We start from the raw sequence: 18,112 nt of genomic DNA, 5'->3' as shown, positions 1-18,112 counted from the left end.
CACATAGGAGAGGGATGAGATCACCAAACAAAATAAGAAAAAAAGGAAAGAAAGAGGGCAGAGGACAGATACATATTGTGTCTCCCATAGTACTAACTACTATGTCATTCACCTGTTCAAGAACTTTCAATAGCTCCTTATTGTCTCGAAGATAAAATACAAGCTTCTCTATTTAACATTTTAAAGCCTTTCACAATTTGGGTTCATCCTATCTTTCCAGACTTATTCCCTCTTACAGGCTCTATGTATAATAAAATTAGTTTACGCCATTTCACATAAACATTACATCTTCTTCTTCCCTGTCTTTATATAGTCTGTCCTCTATACCTGTGATGCTCTCTCTTCTCTTCACTTCTACCTATTGGAATCCCCAACACTTTCCAACATAGGCAATCCACTCCTATGTGATGCCTTTCTTGATACCCCTACTTGTTAATACTCTCTCTTGCAAAATTCCCTTGCATATCCTCATTTGTATCTGCAAAGGGCATATCACCCCACCACCAGTAGAATGTTATCTCTTTGAAGTCAGGGGCGGTCATACTTTTGTCCAGTAATCCCTTGTCTAGTAGTGTCATGCACGTAACCAGCACTTAATAAAATAAAAGACACTGAAAAATAATTGAATTGTTGAAAGATCTGCATAAACATGAACTGTGTCTCAAGATGACCACATATTCAGAAACTCTAAAATCAGAGTGTCCTACCAGTTATTATGCATTTTACTATCATAAATGTAATTTCCCTCTGACATATCAATGTCACTTATCAAGAACGAGCCCTAGGGGACTGTATACCCAAGAGATCATAAAAATGGGAAAGGGTCCCACATACACAAAAATATTTATAGCAGCACTCTTTGTAGTTGCCAAAAACTGGAAATCAAGGGGATGCTCATCAATTGGGAAATGGCTGAATAAATTATGGTATATGAATGTAATGGAGTACTATTGCACCATAAGAAATGATGAACAAGAAGACTTCAGGGAGGCCTGGAAGGACTTATATGATCTGATGCTGAGCGAAAGGAGAAGAACCAGAAGAGAACTTTATGCACAGCAACGACCACAGTGTGCGAGAGTTTTTTCTGGTAGACTTGGAACTTTGTAACAATGCAAGAACTTAAAAAAGAAAATTCCCAATGGTTTTCTAAGGCAAAATGCCTTCCATACTCAGAGAAAGAACTATGGAATTCATTCGCAGAATGTAGCAGATCATTTATTTGTGTGTGTGTGTGTGTGTGTGTGTGTATTATGTTTTGATTTGTTATATGATTTCTTCCATTTATTTTAGTTCGTCTACACAGCATGACTACAGTGAAAACATACTCAATAGGAAAGTATGTGTAGATCCTATAAAGAATTGTATGCCATCTTGGGGAGGGAGGGGGATGGTGGGGAGTAGGTGGGGGGAAAAAAATCTAAGTTTTATGGTAGTGATTACAGAACATTAAAAAGAAAAAAGAAAAAAAAGTAAATAAATGAGACCCAGAAAAAAAAAAAAGAATGAGCCCTAGGTTTGTTCAAAATGTTTCTTAAAAGAATGAAGTAAAAATGGCAAAGATATAATTTCACAGCTATTAAACAGTAGGAAAAAAAGGTCAGACAGGATAGGATGGACAACTTTTACTTGGCTTATTTAAAGCAATCTTAGAAATTCTGGGAGCTAAAGACCCACATCCTGAAACTCTCATATCAATCAACCTCAGAGAAGCTATTATTTTAGATCAATTTAATTCTCATAGAAATTTTAATACCACAAAATCTCACCCCTAGCATATTCTGTAAAGGAAATATCTAGGCTTTTCATTTAGTTCTGGTTTCCTGTAATGACTCCATCTGTGACCTTGGCAGTTTTCTTATTTGGGTAAGCCTAGATCATTTTTCTGACACTGAAGACAGCAGTTATTGCCCGAATATAAATTTGAAAAACAGAAAGCTGTATTAGTCTTTAATAAAACACATTTTATGGTTCAATTGGGACAGGAGTTTCATTTCATAAATAGCTAAGTCAAATAATAAACAGGATTGAAATCAGAAATACAAAGTTCTGATATGAAAAAATGTGAAGTTTTCAACAACACAAAAATGCTATTTTGTTTCTGACACATTATAGCAGTTAAAAAGCTTCACTACACTTAATCAACGTAATCTCTGTAACGTATTTCAGTTTAATGAAGATATTCAGTATCATTAGTGGTTCAAAATTAAGTTAAATGAAGTACAACTATGTTTAAAAAGAAGTGGAAATAACCACAGGAAGTACAACAGGCAAAAAAAACTTACTCTAAGTGTAAAAATATAGCACAACATAATTCATATTATAAAATGTTTAGACTGCTCAAAACCACTTACTTGTTATTCTGTAAAAAAAAGTCCTATCTGTGCATGAGATGTAATGACTTTAATTAGTTCACAACCTAACACCTTCAGTTCATTTATTTCCATCAATTTAAGAGTCCTTTACACTACTTTCACAGATGACAAATCTATTTAATTCTAACTCAATCTTTTGTATTTTTTACCAACATTTTACCTGGGGTTATAACAGTCATTCAGTCAATAATGATAATTTTCTCATATTAAGCTTCCACTTTTACTCAGAATCTTAGGTATTTGTAAATATATACTTGAAAAAATATAAATGCTTTCTTTACATGAACAAATATTAACTCTCTGCCTGATGATATATCTTCACTTCCTTTCTTCTCATTCTCTCCTTACCTCTGTACAGACTTCTGACCTCATTCAGGAGAAATTTCTCTCTGCAGTTACCAATGATCACTTCACTGCCAAATCTAAAAGCCTTTACTCAAATTTCACCCTTCTTATCCTCTTTTCTCTCCAGGTTTTTAGGATACTTCTTTCTCCTGGCTCTCTTTCTACCTAATTGACTGTTCCATCTCAGTCTCATTTACTAGATTTTCATTCAGCTCATACCTGTTAACTATAACAATCCCTTATGGGTCTGTCCAGGACTCTCTTCTCTTCTTCCCCTATATATGATTCACTTGGTTATGTTATCAGCTCTCATGTATTCAATTATCATCTCTATGATGATGATTCTCAAATCTACCTAACCACCTCTAACCTCTCTCCTGACCACCAGTCTCACATCTGCAACTGTAGACTGAACACCTCAAAATGGATGTTCCACAGACATCTTAACCCCAGTATGTCCAACTCATTTCATTATCTTCCCCTTCACACAAATCTTTTCCTCTTCCTAGCTTCCTTTTAGTTCCTGAGGGTACCAGCATCCTCCCAGTCACTCAGGTTCACAACCTAGGTATCATCCTCAACTTCACATCCAATCTGTTGACAATTTTACCTTGCAGATGCCCCTGTTCTCTCCTCTGACACTGCCACCAATTTCGTGTAGGCCTCCGTTACCTCATTCCTGGAATAGTACAAAAGTCTGCCAATTGGTCTACCTGCCACAAGTCCCAAACCAGTGCATCCTTCTCTCAGCCAACCAAGTAATCTTTCTAAAGTGAAGGTATAACCAAGCCACACCCATATAAACACATTCAATAAATTCTTGTGGCTCTCTATTACCTTCAAGATCAAATATAAAATCTTTTGTTTAGCATTCCATGTCCTTCAAAACTTGGCCCTCTCCTACCTTTCCAATCTTCTCACACCTTAATTTAATGTGTCTGTTATCCCAAGACACTGGTCTCCTTGACACTTTACTCTCTGGGCTCCCAGCATTTTCCCATGTCTGGAATGCTCCCCCCTCCTCATCTCTGCTCCCTGTTATTGTCATCAAAGTCATTCCAATAATACCTAACTCTCCATAACACCATTTTGTGTTTTCTTGGCAAAAATACTGGAGCAGATTGTTGCTTCTCCTGGATCACTACCCTGTGAGAGAAAAGATTATTTTTCTCTTATAAACCAATTATTAAATTAAGATTATGGTTTTCTCCTTCCTATTTCCTCATTCAGAAACCAATACCTGTAAGATTATTCAGTCAGCCTCTGAAGGAAATTGCTGATAGATGAGATTGCCAAATCCTACGAGTACACGCTTTTCTCATCTTGGGTGGGGTGGGGTGCAGATCTTACAAAGAGCTAGCTTATGAACTTATGAAGGCAAAAGCTAGTTAAAGAAGTTTGGAGAGAGATGAATTCTTCTGTGCACCCTGGTGGAGGTGGCTGAGTCTCAGGGTTCTCAGCAGGAGAAGCTGAAGACTTTTGCCCACCTTCTGATTAATACGTCCACTCCATCATTGACTGTTAACCAATCAGAACTGATTTCTACCCTCAGGTACATCCCTTTTTCCAAAGGCTTTTTAAACATTCAATGTTCTATAAGAGGTATCTTTGGTTTTCAAGAGTGCCACTAATCTTATTTTTTTATTTACTTTTAAGAAATAAATTATTAATTACCCAGAAACTATGTCTCACCCACTTTTCATTTGTCACGGCAGAGGGGCTTGTGTAACTCAGTTAAATTGTGAACTATGCCATGCAGGATTACCCAAGATGGATAAGTCATAATGGAAAATTCTGACAAAAGATTCACTGGAGAAGAAAACGGCAAACCTATCCTTGCCAAGAAAACACCAGGAACAATACTAACATGCTAAAAGCTACAACATCAGAAGATGAGCCCCACAGATCAGAAGGCACCCAACACATTACTGGGGAAGGGCATAGGACAACTACAAATAGTTGTACAAAGAGTGAAATGGCTGTGCTAATACCAAAACAAAGCTCAGATGCGGATGTGGCTGTTGAATAAAGGAAAAGTCCCATGCTATATAAGATCAATATTGCACGGAAATCTGGAATGCAAGATCTACGAACCAAGCTAAGGTGGATGTGATCAAATGGAAGATGAAAAGATTAAACATTCCCATCTTAGATGTTAGTATCTAAATGGGTATGAATGGATAAATTTAATTAAGGTGATCATTACAACTTCTACTGTGGGCAAGAATCCCTTAGAAAAAATGAAATGGCCCTCAGTCAACAAAGGGTAAAAAAAAGAAGTGATGCAAGAATGAATAGAAGCATGAAAAGGTGAACAGCAAAGAGAAGTCATAAGGGACTTATAAAAGTTGAACTGTTTACATTCCTACATGGAAAGACAATATTTGTAACTCTTGAAACTTTTCAGTATCTGGGTACTGGGTGGGATTACACACACACACATGCACACACACACACAGAGACAGAGACAGAGTGCACAGAGTGAATTGAAGAGGATGGGATCATATCTTAAAAAAATGAAATCAAGCAGTGACAGAGAAATATATTGGGAGGAGAAAGGGAGAAATGGAATGGGGCAAATTAACTCTCATAGAAGAGGCAAGCAAAAGACTTATTAGTGGAGGGATAAAGAAGGGAGGTAAGAGAAAAACATGAAGTTTACTCTCATCACATTCCACTAAAGGAAGGAATAAAATGCACACTCATTTTGGTATGAAAACCTATCGTACAATACAGGAAACTGGGGGACAAGGGGATAAGCAGGGTGGGGGGGATGATGGAAGGGAGGACATGGGGAGGACGGAGCAATTTGAGGTCAACACTCATGGGGAGGGACAGGATCAAAAGAGAGAATAGAAGTAATGGGGGACAGGATAGGATGGAGGGAAATATAGTTAGTCTTATACAACACGACTATTATGGAAGTCATTTACAAAACTACACAGATTTGGCCTATATTGAATTGCCTGCCTTCCAAAGGGAAGCGGTGGGGAGGAAGGGAGGTAAAGAAGTTGGAACTCAAAGTTTTAGGAACAACTGTCGAGTACTGTTCTTGCCACTAGGAGATAAGAAATACAGGTAAAGGGTTACAGAAAGTTATCTGGCCCTACAAGACAAAAGAGAAGATGGAGACAAGGGCAGAGAGGGATGATAGAAGAGAGAGCAGATTGGTGATAGGGGCAATTAGAATGCTCGGTGTTTTGGGGGGGGAGGGGACAAAAGGGGAGGAAATTTGGAACCCAAAATTTTGTTAAAATGAATGTTAAAAGTTAAATAAAAAAATAATAAAAAAAAGAAGTGATGGAGTACAATCTCAAAAATAACAATTTATTTGTGCAAACTGTTCAACATCAGCTATGTAAGACTACGCTTCAATCACTGATGCCAAAGTGGCCAAAGTCAATCAGTTCAATACAATCTAGAAATAAAAAAAAAAGATATCACATTCATCATAGGAGTTTGTAATGCTAAAAGTAGGCAATCAAAAGATAATTGGAATAACAGGTAAATCTGGTTATGGGGTACAAAATAAAGCAGGTGAAATACTCACAGTTTTGCTGAGTTAACTTGCTGGTCATAGCAAATACTCTGTTAACAACCCAAAAGGAGAAGCCATACATGGACAATGTTAGATGGACAGATATATACTTTGTAGCCAAAGGCAGATGATACCTGTACAGTCAAGTTAGAACAAGACCTGGAGCTGACTGTGTGGCTCAGATCGTGAGCTTCTTACTTCACAATTTATACTTAAATTGAAGAAAGTCGGGAAAATCATTAGATTGTATAGGTACGACCTTATTTAGATAACATCCTTTACGAATATGTAATGGAGGTGATGAAAACATTCAGGGGAACAGACCTGGTAAATGGAGTACCTGAAGAACTACAAACAGAGGCTTGCAATATTGTACAGAAGGCAGCAACAACAACAACATTCCAAAGAAAAAAAATAGCAAGAAAGCAAAATGGCTATCTGCTGAGGCTTTACAAATAGCTGAGGAAAGGAAGAGAACTAAAGGGAAAGGAGGAAGGGAGATATATACCCAGCTGAATGCAAGGGAATAGCAAGGAGAGATAAGGTTTTCCTAAAAGAACAATGCAAAGAAATAGAAGAAAACAACAGAAAAGGAAAGGCAAGATATCCCTTCAGGAAAATCAAGAGATATCAAAGGAATGTTTCATGCAAAAATGGGCATGATATAAGACAAAAATGGTAGGGACTTAACAGATGTAGAAAAGATTAAGAAAAGGTGGTAAGAATATACAGAACTTTGACCCAGAAATATCACTTCTAGGGCAATATCCCAAAGAGATCATAAAAATGGGAAAGGGTCCCACATGTACAAAAATATTTATAGCAGCACTCTTTGTGGTGGCCAAAAACTGGAAATCAAGGGGACGCCCATCAACTGAGGAATGGCTGAACAAATTATAATATATGAATGTAATGCAATACTATTGCACTATAAGAAATGATGAACAGTCAGACTTCAGAAAAACCTGGAAAGACTTACAAGAACTGATGCTGAGTGAAATGAGCAGAACCAGGAGAACATTATGCACAGTTAACAGATGCAGTGTGCGAAGACTGTTTCTGATAGACTAAGCCCTTCACAACAATGCAAGGACCTAAAATATCTTCAAAGGACTACTGAGGCAAAATGCCATCCATATCCAGAGAAAGAACTATGGAATTGGAATGCAGAATGAAGCAGACTCTTTCTCTTATGTTATGTTTTATTTTTTCTCATGGTTTCTCCCATTCATTTTAATTCTCCTATACAACATGACTAATGTGAAAATGTGTTTAATAAGAATGTATGTAAAGAACCCATATAAGATTGCATGCCATCTCAGGGAGGGAGGGAAAAGGAAGGGGGAGAAAATTTAAAACTTAGGAAGTGATTGTAGAAAACTGCAAACAAATATATAAATTTTAAAAAAAATAATATATAGAATGTATAAGAAAGATTTTAAAACACCACTGATAACCATGATAGTGTGGTTACTGACATAAAGCCATAAATCCTGGAAAGTGAAGTCAAGTGAGCTTTAGTAAAGCATTGCTAACAGTAAGCCTCACAGGAAGTGACAGGATACTGGCTGAACAGTTTAAAATCCTAAAAAATGATACACTGAATATGCCATTAAATGTGGAAAACTCAACAGTAGCTACCGGACTAGAAAAGATCAGTTTATATGCCAATCCTAAAGAAGGGCAATGCCTAGGGCAACAAGGTTATACTTAAAATTCTGCAAGCCAGGTTTCAAAATATGTGAACCAAGAATTATCAGAAGTACAGGCTGGCTTTCAAAAAGGCAGGGGAACTAGAGACTACACTGCCAACATCCACTAGATTATGGAGAAAGCAAAGGAGTTCCAGAAAATTATCTACTTCTGCTTCACTGACTACATGAAAGTTTTTGTCTGTGTGGACCACAACAAATTGTGGCAAATCCTCAAAGAAATGGGAGTATCGAATGCTCTTGTTTCCCAAAGAACCTGTACGTGGGTCAAGAAGCAACAGTTGGAAATCAAACGTGGGACAACTGAATGGTTGCAGATTAGAAAAGAAGTACAAGGCTGTATATTGTCACCTTATTTATTTAACTTATATGCAGAGTACATCAAGCAAAATGCCAGACAAAATTTAAAACCAAAATGTACCGTAGGGAGAAATAACAATCTCCGATATATGAATGATACCACTCAGACGGCAGAAAGTGAAGAGGAATTAACGAGCCTTTTGATGAGGATAAAAGAGGAGAGTGCAAAAGCTGGCTTGAGCTTAATATTTAAAAAAACTAAGATCATGATATCTAGTTCCATCATTTCCTGGCAAACAGAGGGAGAAAAAATGAAAGCAGTGTGAGATTTTATATTCTTGAGCTTAAAGATCACTGCAGATGGCAACTACAACCATAAAATTAAAAGACACTTGTTACTTGGAAGGAAAGCTATGAAAATCTGGACAGTAAAAAGCAGACATGTCACCTTGCCAACAAAAGTCCATAAAGTCAAAGTTATGGTTTTTCCAGTAGTAATGTATGGCCGTGAGAACTGGACTATAAGGAAAGCTGAGAGCGACAGAATTGATGCCTTTAAATTATGGTGCTGGAGAAGACTTTTGAGAGCCCCTCAGACGGCAAGGCAAGGAAATCACATTAGTCAATATTTAAATTAATTCACGTTATCACTGGAAGGTCAGGTATTGAAGTTTAATTACTTTGGCCATATAATGAGAAGTCAGGAATCACTGGAAAAGACTCTGAAGCTGGAAAAGATTGAAGGCAAAGGGAGAAAGAGAAAGCAGACTAAACCACAACTGAAGCTTCCCAGTTGGGTAAGTGCCATACTTGTTAACACTTAAGAACTTGGGAGTGCTGGAGACCACTAAGGCAGTCGTCGTCTTGGCCATCAAGATGAACCAGGACCAGGGTTGGCCTAACAGTGTGGAGTTTTTCAAGAGAAGTCTGTTCTGTTGACAAAACCTAGTATAAAGAAGCAAACTAAGGAAACAAAAGGCTGTAAATATTTTTAATTGTTCTGCATGGTGTTCTTTTGAAGATTGGTGTAAGAATTTTGACTTTTTATATTTGAAATAAAATATCAGAATAAAAATTAAATTAAAAAAAAAAAGAGAGCAGAAAATGAGGACAGAGTATGTCCTGGAAGCAACAAATCTGAGTTTGAACAAACTTCAGGAAAGACTGGAGGACAGAAGGGCACAGCATACCATGTATTGTCCATGGAGTAACAAAGAGTTAGACACAACTGAATGACTGAAAAACAATAAGGAGATTGCTGGCACAGAGGTACGAAAAGAAACGTCATTTAACTGCAAGATGCTGTGTTTTAAAAGAGCAGTCACTTGGCTATTCAGAGAGTAGTTTATATACTAACTTAAGGAAATGAAAATCTACTTTGCTATTATTCGGGCTCAGGAATTTACACTTCTATAAAGATGTTATTAAATTTACATCATTAATCATTATTATTCTATGACTTCGGCTTTGGCACCCACAACTGAAAAGTTAAACAATACTATTACAGTACACACTTCCATATATACCATATATATATATATTCCATATATATAATAAACTATATTATACACTAGCAATTACTGTTTTCATTTTAGTCTGTTCAACTTCAATGAAATGTGTGCAGTTTGCTACCAAACAAATATGGTCATGGGGGTGTCCCAAAAGTATCAGTGCAGTCGCAAAATATTATAGCTTATTATGGTACTTACCTTGTATCCTGTAGTGGGAATCAGATCTACTCTCTATGCCTGGATCATTCTCACATTTCAGTCTCCTGGCTTCCCTAGAATCTTTCAAATCTCAGCTACAGTCCTATCTTAGGCAAGAAGCCTTCACAGTCCTCCTTAATCTTAATGCCTTCCTCTAAGATTACACCCAGTTTATCTGGTCTGCAACATCCCTGCTCTACCTAAGCAAGCTATAGAGGTCTTTCTACTAAGAAAATCAAAAACTAATCAGCCAGATAAGCCAAAATAAGGTGTAACTACCTGTGATGGGTAGGGTAAAGTTTCCAAGCTGTAGCTCTTCAGAAAACATTAGAAGTCACAATTTCTCTAGGTCTCAGTTTCCTCATCAAACCATGACCTTTTGTCTTTTATAGCACAGGTCAAATTCTGCCCTTATGATAATTACTTGTGCTTATCTTCATAGAATCGCTTATTTAAAGCTAGAAGGGATCATTAAAGGTCATCTAGTCCAAAACCCCTCATTTTGCAGATGAGGAAACTGAAGCCCAACGATTTGCAATCTCTTCTAAAATCACTGAGGACAGGAAACATGTCCTGATCATCTAAACTAAAGAACTTTAAATATTAAGTGGATCTTAAAGTTCATCTGGTCCAACCTCTTCATGGACACATGAAAACAGCCAATAACATCAACATTAGGACATTTTCTGACAGCTATTAGAAAAAGTTTTCTTTTTACTCACTAAAATGTGCCTTCTTCTATGTTCAATCTATCTTCTAATCCCTTTACCCAATGAAAAAGACTGAAAAACTTAGATAAGCAATGATGCCCTTCTTTCCCCTCTCCCCTTTCTTCTCCAGGCTAAAAATCCACTACTTCTTCTCAACTCTCCTATGTGTCTTCACTAATATTTATCAAACACTGAAATGCTAGGTACTGGGTTAAATACTCAGTATACAAAGATAAAACTGAAGCTTACATTCTACTGAGGGATTTAAACAAAGAAAACCTGACTCGAGTTCCAAACCCAATCTCTCTGCTGACCTTCGAACTCAAATCTCCAAATGCCTTTCAGATGTGTTGAAGACATTTTAAATTCAATATATCCAAAACAGAACATATCGTCTTTTCCCCTAAACCCTTCCCCTCTCCTGCTTTTCCCTTTTACTGTAGAGGACAATACCATCCTCTCAGTCTCTCAGGCTCTAGGAGTCATCCTGGATTGGATTCTTTATTATCTTTCACCCTCCATAGCCAATCTGTTGTCAAGGCCTATTGATTTCACCTTTGCAGCATCTCTTGAATATGCCCCCTTCTGTCTTCTGACACTGCCACCTCTATATGATTCAGGCTCTCATTACCTCATGCCTGGATTATTGTGAGTCTGCTAATAGTCTGTAGGCCTCAAGAGTCTCTCCCCACTCTAATTCATCCTCTTTTCAGCCAGTGAAGTCATTTTCCTAAACCACAGGCCCAACTACATCATGGCCATAACTTTTCTAGTGGCTTCCTATTGTCACAAGGAGCCAATACAAATGTGGCCATCCAAAGCCCTTCATAACCTAGCCCCCTATCTTTCCAATCTTATCACACCTTACTCCCTAAAATGTACTCATCAATCTATTGACGCTGATCTCCTAGCTGTTCTACGAACAAGACCCCTCTATCTGTCAACTCCAAACAGGCTATTTTCTCTGGCTTGTTCCCAATGACTGGAATGTTCTCTCCCCTCCTACTGCTCCTCCTGCAGTCCTCCCTGGCTTCCTTTAAGTCCTAACTAAAATACCATGTTCTATAAGAAACTTTCCCTACCTCCTTAATTCCAGTATCTTCCCTTTTTAATTATGTCCTATTTAGTTTGCTTTGTATATATTTGTTTTCATGTTGTCTCTCCCATTAGATTGTAAGCACTTTGAGGGCAGTGTCTATCTTTTTGCATTTAGCGGAAGTCCCCAGCATATAGTATAGGCATTTAACAAATGTTTATGACTGATTCAATACACTATCCTGCTTCTCAGTAACAAGGATATTAATAACAAGTTCACATTTACAGAACACTTACAAAGTATTCTTACAATTACAAAGCACTATTGCAAAGTATTTTATTCATGACTAAACTGTAAGTACAATAGTAAACTGCATTAAACTTTGTATTTTGCTAGTATTTCAAAGAATTTCTTAGTCAAAAAGGGCTACCAGCTGCCATCTAACCCAATCCAATTCCCCCTACAGCATACCCAACAAGAAATCATCCAATCTTTGCCAGAAGTCCTCCAATGAACACACAGGCACACCTCCAAGATATTGCAGGTTTGGTTCCAGACCACTGCAATAAAACACATACTGCAATAAAATAAGTCACACAAATTTTTTGATTTCCCAGTGCTATATTCTATACTACACTATATTCTAAGTGTGCAATAGTATTATGTCTAAAAGTATAAAATACTTTAATTAAAAAATACTTTATTGCTAAAAAAAAAAAAAACTATCTATCATCTGGGCCTTCATGATGCATAATCTTTTTACTGGTGGAGGGTCTTGCCTAGACATTAATGGCTGCTGACTGATGAGGGGTGGTGGTTGCTGGATATTAGGGTGGTTGTGGCAATTTCTTAAAACAAGAAAACAACGTCTGCCTTTAAAGACTGACTCTTCCTTTCACTTACACTCAGAGGCCACTGTATGCTTACTAATTGACCCTAATTTCAACAAAGTTGTGTCTCAGACTCAAGGAGAAGGGAGAGAGATAGGGGAACCGCTTGGTCATTGGAACATTGATTAAGCTTGATGGTCTTACATGGGTTCAAAGTTTGTGGGGCCACAAAACAACTACATTTAACAATGACCCTCCTTTTGAAAATTTCTTTTGTGTACAATTTAAATTATTTTTGTTCTAAATTTAACAAACAAAAAGGGGACATATCCACTTACAAAGTAGAAAACATAAAAGAAACCATGAATTTCTACTAAATACATTTTTGAATACAAATATATTCAGCATGTCTCTTTCAGTACTTTCAAAGGTAATCCACTTCTGTTTGCCTCGGATCTTCCACACAAAAAACAAACAAAAACCCCAGCTCCAACAAAGTCCAAAAATGTTAAACTGCAAACTGCATCATGCATCCATCATTCATCATGTCAGTCTTCCTAGGATGACTACTCAGGAATTCTGTCTGGCAAATGCACTGACCAGAATTTTTAAGTCTTTCAAAGTTATATCCTTTACAACATAGTCTTACTGTATAAACTGTTCTACTCATTTCACTGCATCAATGAATGTATACAAGTCTTCTCAGATTATCTAAAGCCATCCCTTTCATTATCTCTTATAGCATAATACTATTTAATTATTTCTATAAACCTATTCCTCAATTTTTTTCTGATTTTTTTCTACAACAAAAAGATCTGTCACAAATATGTGTACATTTTTCTTCTCTTTGGAATATGGGCCCAGTAGCGGTAAAACTGTGTCAAAGGGTATGTCCATGGGGCATGGTTCCAAATTGTTTTCCAATAAGGCTGGACCAAAATTCACAACTCCAATTGTGTGCATCAGTGTGCCTGTCTTCCTCCAGGCCCTTTCACAATTGTCATTTTCCATTTCTGTTATATTTGCCAATCTGATAGTCAATGAGTATTTAATAAGTACCTACAATATGCCAGGCACTGTGCTAAATGCTGACAGTACAAGAAAGGCAGATACCCTCAAGCAGGGAAAACAAAATGCAAAAACACAAAAACAAAACAACTACATGCAAAAAAGCTATACAGCCAAGTCTTATGCTTATAAGCATACTCCACTTGAGTTTGGCTGAACTTATAGACAGTCTCAGGCTTATTAAGAGTCTACTATGTGCAAAGCACTGTGCTAAACACTGGAAATACAAAGGCTAAAAAAGACCAATTGCAAAAGGCTCAGTCTAATAGTGAAAGCATGAAAAAACTACCTAAAAACAAGACGGACACAGGATAAAGTGGAGATAATCAACTGAGTAAAGGACGTAACATTAAAGTGGACTGGAAATGACTTCTTCTTGTAGAAGGTAGGATTTAAACTGAAGAAGTCAGGAAATGAAGGTGAGAAAAAGGCTAGAGAAAATGCCCAGAGCTGGGCTAATACCACAGGATCTCAGAGTAGGTAGGGATGAAGTGTGAGAAGACTTCAGAGGCCAGGCTCCTTGGAAGGGGAGTAGGCAAGTAACAGGAGGGCAATGTAGTGGGTATAAGTAAAGTACAGGAGGCAGGAGAGACAGGAAACAAGAGATATGCACAAACATAAAAACAACCATCAGGAGTAGGATATGTTTGGGAAAGTATACGTCTATATATGTACATATATACACATATGTCTACAGCTGTAGAGAAACATATCTAAACTTCATTGTAGCCCACTGGGGGGTGTGGAGAGGGGGAAAAAAGTGAAAAAGTGCACAGCAGAGAACAAAAGAAAACTCACAAAGAAGCAAAGAAAAGATGGACAATTCTCAACACAATGTGTATTATTTATCATACAGGCTTTCTTAAAATGAAAATTTATTGTTACATATTTTGAATCCTTTCTTAGTTCTGCAATGCACATGACATGCTTTTTTTTCTTTCTTACTTTGTATTTAAGTTCCAATATTTAATGATATGTTTTTGTTTCTTTTCTCTATTCTGTATTTGTGTTCTGGTCCTTAGTTTTAAAATAAAATTTTTTAAAAAATGGGGCAGATAGATAGCACAGTGAAGAACACTGGCCGTGGAGTCAGGAGAGACCTAAGTTCAAATCTGGCCTCAGACACTTGACACTTACTAGCTGTGTGACCTTTATCAAGTCGCTTAACCCCAAGTGCCTTGTCTTCTCCTCTCCAAAAAAAAAAAAAAAAAAGAAGAAGAAGAAGAGGCCAGGCTTATGAAGGGATTTGAATGCCAAACAAAGGGAGCTTATATTTGATCCTGAAAGCAAAGGGAGTCACTAGAGTTTATTGATTTGGATAAGGAGGGGGAAGTCAGAGTTCCTTTTTTGGACATGTTGAGGACCCAGTTTGAGTTTTCTAATAGACAGTTAAAAAATATGACATCAAATATAAGACTTGGAGACAAAAGATCAGCAGAGAAGTTAGGGCTGGATAAGCAGATTTAAGAATCAGCAGCATAAGATGATAATGGAATGCTATGGGAGCTGAGAAGAATCATCAAGTGAAGAAACGTAAAAGATGGCCCAGGACTGAGCCCCTGGGAAACCCAAGGTTAGTGTGTGTGATCTGCATGAAAATCAAGCAAAGAATGAAAAAGAACCGTCATACTGGAGAAGAACCAAGAGACAGTAAACCTAGAGACAAGAAAGTACCAAAGAGAAGAGTTATTTACTATGTCAAGCGTTCAAGAAATATGGGGATTGACAAAAAGTCGTCGGATTTGGCAATTAAGAGATAACTAGTAACTTTGTAGAAAACAGTTTTAGTTGATTAAGTCCAAATCCAGATTGCAGAATATTAAGAAAAGAATGAGAAGAAAGGAAGCAGAGGCATTCATTGTAGACAGTCCTCTGGAAGGCAGATTTCATTATTATCCTCATTTTATAGAATAAACTGAGGCGACTTGCCCACTCTAAACCTATGTATTATTTTAAAAATTATTTTAATGTTTTTAAAATTATCTCTAAATTATATAATTCAGAATTCCCAAGCTGTGTATCCTAAAGTAAACAGATAGCATTACAATGAGATTGTGAGCTTTCTGACAGGAGAGACTTTTCACCTTTCTTTGTATCCCAGAAACTAGCACAGTTCCTAGCACATAGTAAACATCTGATAAATGTCAATAAACTGACCTTCTTCAGCAGTCACTTCCTCTCTCCAGGCATCAATTACTTCATCTGTAAAAGTATGGAGGTTATACTAGAAATCTATGAACCTAAGAATGTTAAGCCACAGTGGAAATACTTGCTGATGAGAAAAATCTGGCTTCTAGATATATTCATTATTAGCTCTGTGACATCCAGCTAATTACAAACCTTTTGAATGTTAGTTTATTCACTGTAAGGTTGGGAGAGCACCACCAACTCCTTTAATTCAAAGGACAGTTAAATGCAGCAAATAAGATTGTACCCATCAGTATTTTAAAAGCTACCACAGTATACAAATATAAACTACCGTAATTATGAATCAAACCAAAACAAAACAAAATCTAAGAAAAACATCCTTATTAGAGAGAATACGCTTGAACTTTAAAGAAACATTTTGTCGAATCTATCTGGTCCTTCTCTTCTCTGGTTTGGTGTACTGTATAGCTACCTATATTCTTAACTCCAGACTTTACCTTACCTTAGCACCTAAACAGATTTAAGGTTATTTGTCATCACCAATCACTTATTAAATGCCTACTATGTATAAGGAATTTTGCAAACGAAATTTATGTGTGAATTACATGAATTTTTTAAAAAGGAATTAAGTTTTCCTTGTTGAAAGAAAAAAAACAAAGAAACTCAGGGTACTCAATTTTAATTTTCACAAGATATTTTTTCTCCTTAACGTAAATCTGCTGGTTGATGTTTGGGAAAACTTAGGTGAACTAATGTAAAAATAAGCAATATTTAAAAAAAATAAAAACGGCGCACAGAATGACTGTAACAACGCGAATCACCACGACAAAACCATCTTAAGCTAATGTGAAAAATAAAGAAAAACAAGCTTGGCCCCAAAGAAAGGATGAAAAGAGCCCTCCCTCCAACGTTTCTTCAAATGGGGGGGGGGGGTGAGGGGGAAGAGTCGGAGGAGGTAAGAGGCCCTAGGAGTGAAAATAATGGCATACTTCCTCAGGTTTTTTGATGTGTTGGTTTTTCGATGTTTTTTCTCGTTAAATTCTTTATGACTTGGAAGGATACTGGGAAAAAAAGCGGGGAAGACACAGAAGAAATATAGGCGACGTAAAAACGAAGGGATCGATAAAAGTAACTTTTTTAAAGGCCAAGCCCCAACTCTGGCCATTTCTCTCCGCCCACGCTCCAACTCTCTTGCTCTTCCTCGAGAGACGTCAGGGACACGCAGTCTAGACGCGCCCCCAGAGAGCTGGAGGAGGAGAAGAGCCGGACCGCGCTCGCCTCCCTCCCGGGGGCCCGGGACGCAAGGGCCGGACAAGGATCCGAGCCAAAGGCAGGCTGAGGGGCCGGCTCCCGTGCACGTGGAGCCGGAGAGCTCCTCACTCACCAGGCCGTCGATCTGCACTTGCTTCACGGCCGAATCTCCCGAGCTGCCTTTGCCTTTTCCTTTGCCCGACGACGCGCCGGTTGTAGAAGTCGAACTGGCGGAACCAGAGCCAGTACCTTCTTTACGGGACGCCATCTTAGTGGAGGACCGGAGGAAAGAGAAACGTGGGAGACCGGAACCGGATGTAACCCTTCGGAGCTACGTAAAACTACGGAATCGCGAAAGAAGGGGTGGGCTCTGGAAGGCGTGGGAGGACGACCTTGGGGGCGGAAAACTAGAGTTTGCGCCTGCGCATCACTCAGCGCTCCGTTGAAGGCCAGGCGGGGCGGGGGCGGAGCATGACGTGGGGGGCGGGGCATGAGTGGGGAAGACTTCCTGGACGCCTGCTGACCACGCTTTTTACCTTGGAGGGTCTGGGAGAGCTGTCCACTTTGCGATCCCTCCGGGATCCTCCCAGGCTCTCAGGAGCCATGGTCAGCCAGTCCTGCTCCATCCTCCACAAGAATGTCCTCTACATCCAGCCTTTCCGGAAGAACACTTATTAGTAATGATGACCGACGGGCACGTAGAGCTCTGGTCTACAAAGCACTTTATACTTAGGATATACGTGTGTTGGATCCTCACCAGAGCGTGTGAGCTATTACAGTATTAATTACAGATGGAGAAAATAAAGAGATTCACATAGATTAAAGAGACTCGCCCGTGATCCCAGAGCAAATTCGTATCACAGATGAGATCTGAACCCAGATCTAACTCTGTGGCGATGGCAATAGAGAGTCCATCAGTAACTAAAAATTTGCAAGGAGGAACCTGACCATTTGCAAAGGATCTCTTTAAGAATTTAGCACGTTGGCATGTCATTATTCTAACTGAATTTTAGGTTTTAAGTGATTTGTAAGTGCCTGTCAACTTGATGCAACAATCATTTATTCATTATCCACTGTGTGCCAGGAACTG

The 18,112-nt window shown here is 38.1% G+C and overlaps 1 protein-coding gene across 1 annotated transcript in view; it reads right to left on the bottom strand.

The window, feature by feature from the left end:
- EIF3H (eukaryotic translation initiation factor 3 subunit H) overlaps nt 1–17,440 on the bottom strand; it is a 112,413-nt gene extending 94,973 nt beyond the window's left edge. The window contains exon 1 of the mRNA XM_072603242.1: nt 17,156–17,440. Coding sequence (XP_072459343.1) covers nt 17,156–17,290 — 135 coding nt within the window. The 5' untranslated portion in view covers nt 17,291–17,440. The remainder of the gene's footprint in view (nt 1–17,155) is intronic.
- Between the last annotated feature and the right edge of the window lie 672 nt (nt 17,441–18,112).

The sequence above is a fragment of the Notamacropus eugenii genome, chromosome 4 (assembly GCF_028372415.1).
Source record: "Notamacropus eugenii isolate mMacEug1 chromosome 4, mMacEug1.pri_v2, whole genome shotgun sequence".
Taxonomy (NCBI): domain Eukaryota; kingdom Metazoa; phylum Chordata; class Mammalia; order Diprotodontia; family Macropodidae; genus Notamacropus; species Notamacropus eugenii.
The sequence above is the reverse complement of the archived record's forward strand: the minus strand, read 5'-3'. Positions and strand labels throughout refer to the sequence as shown.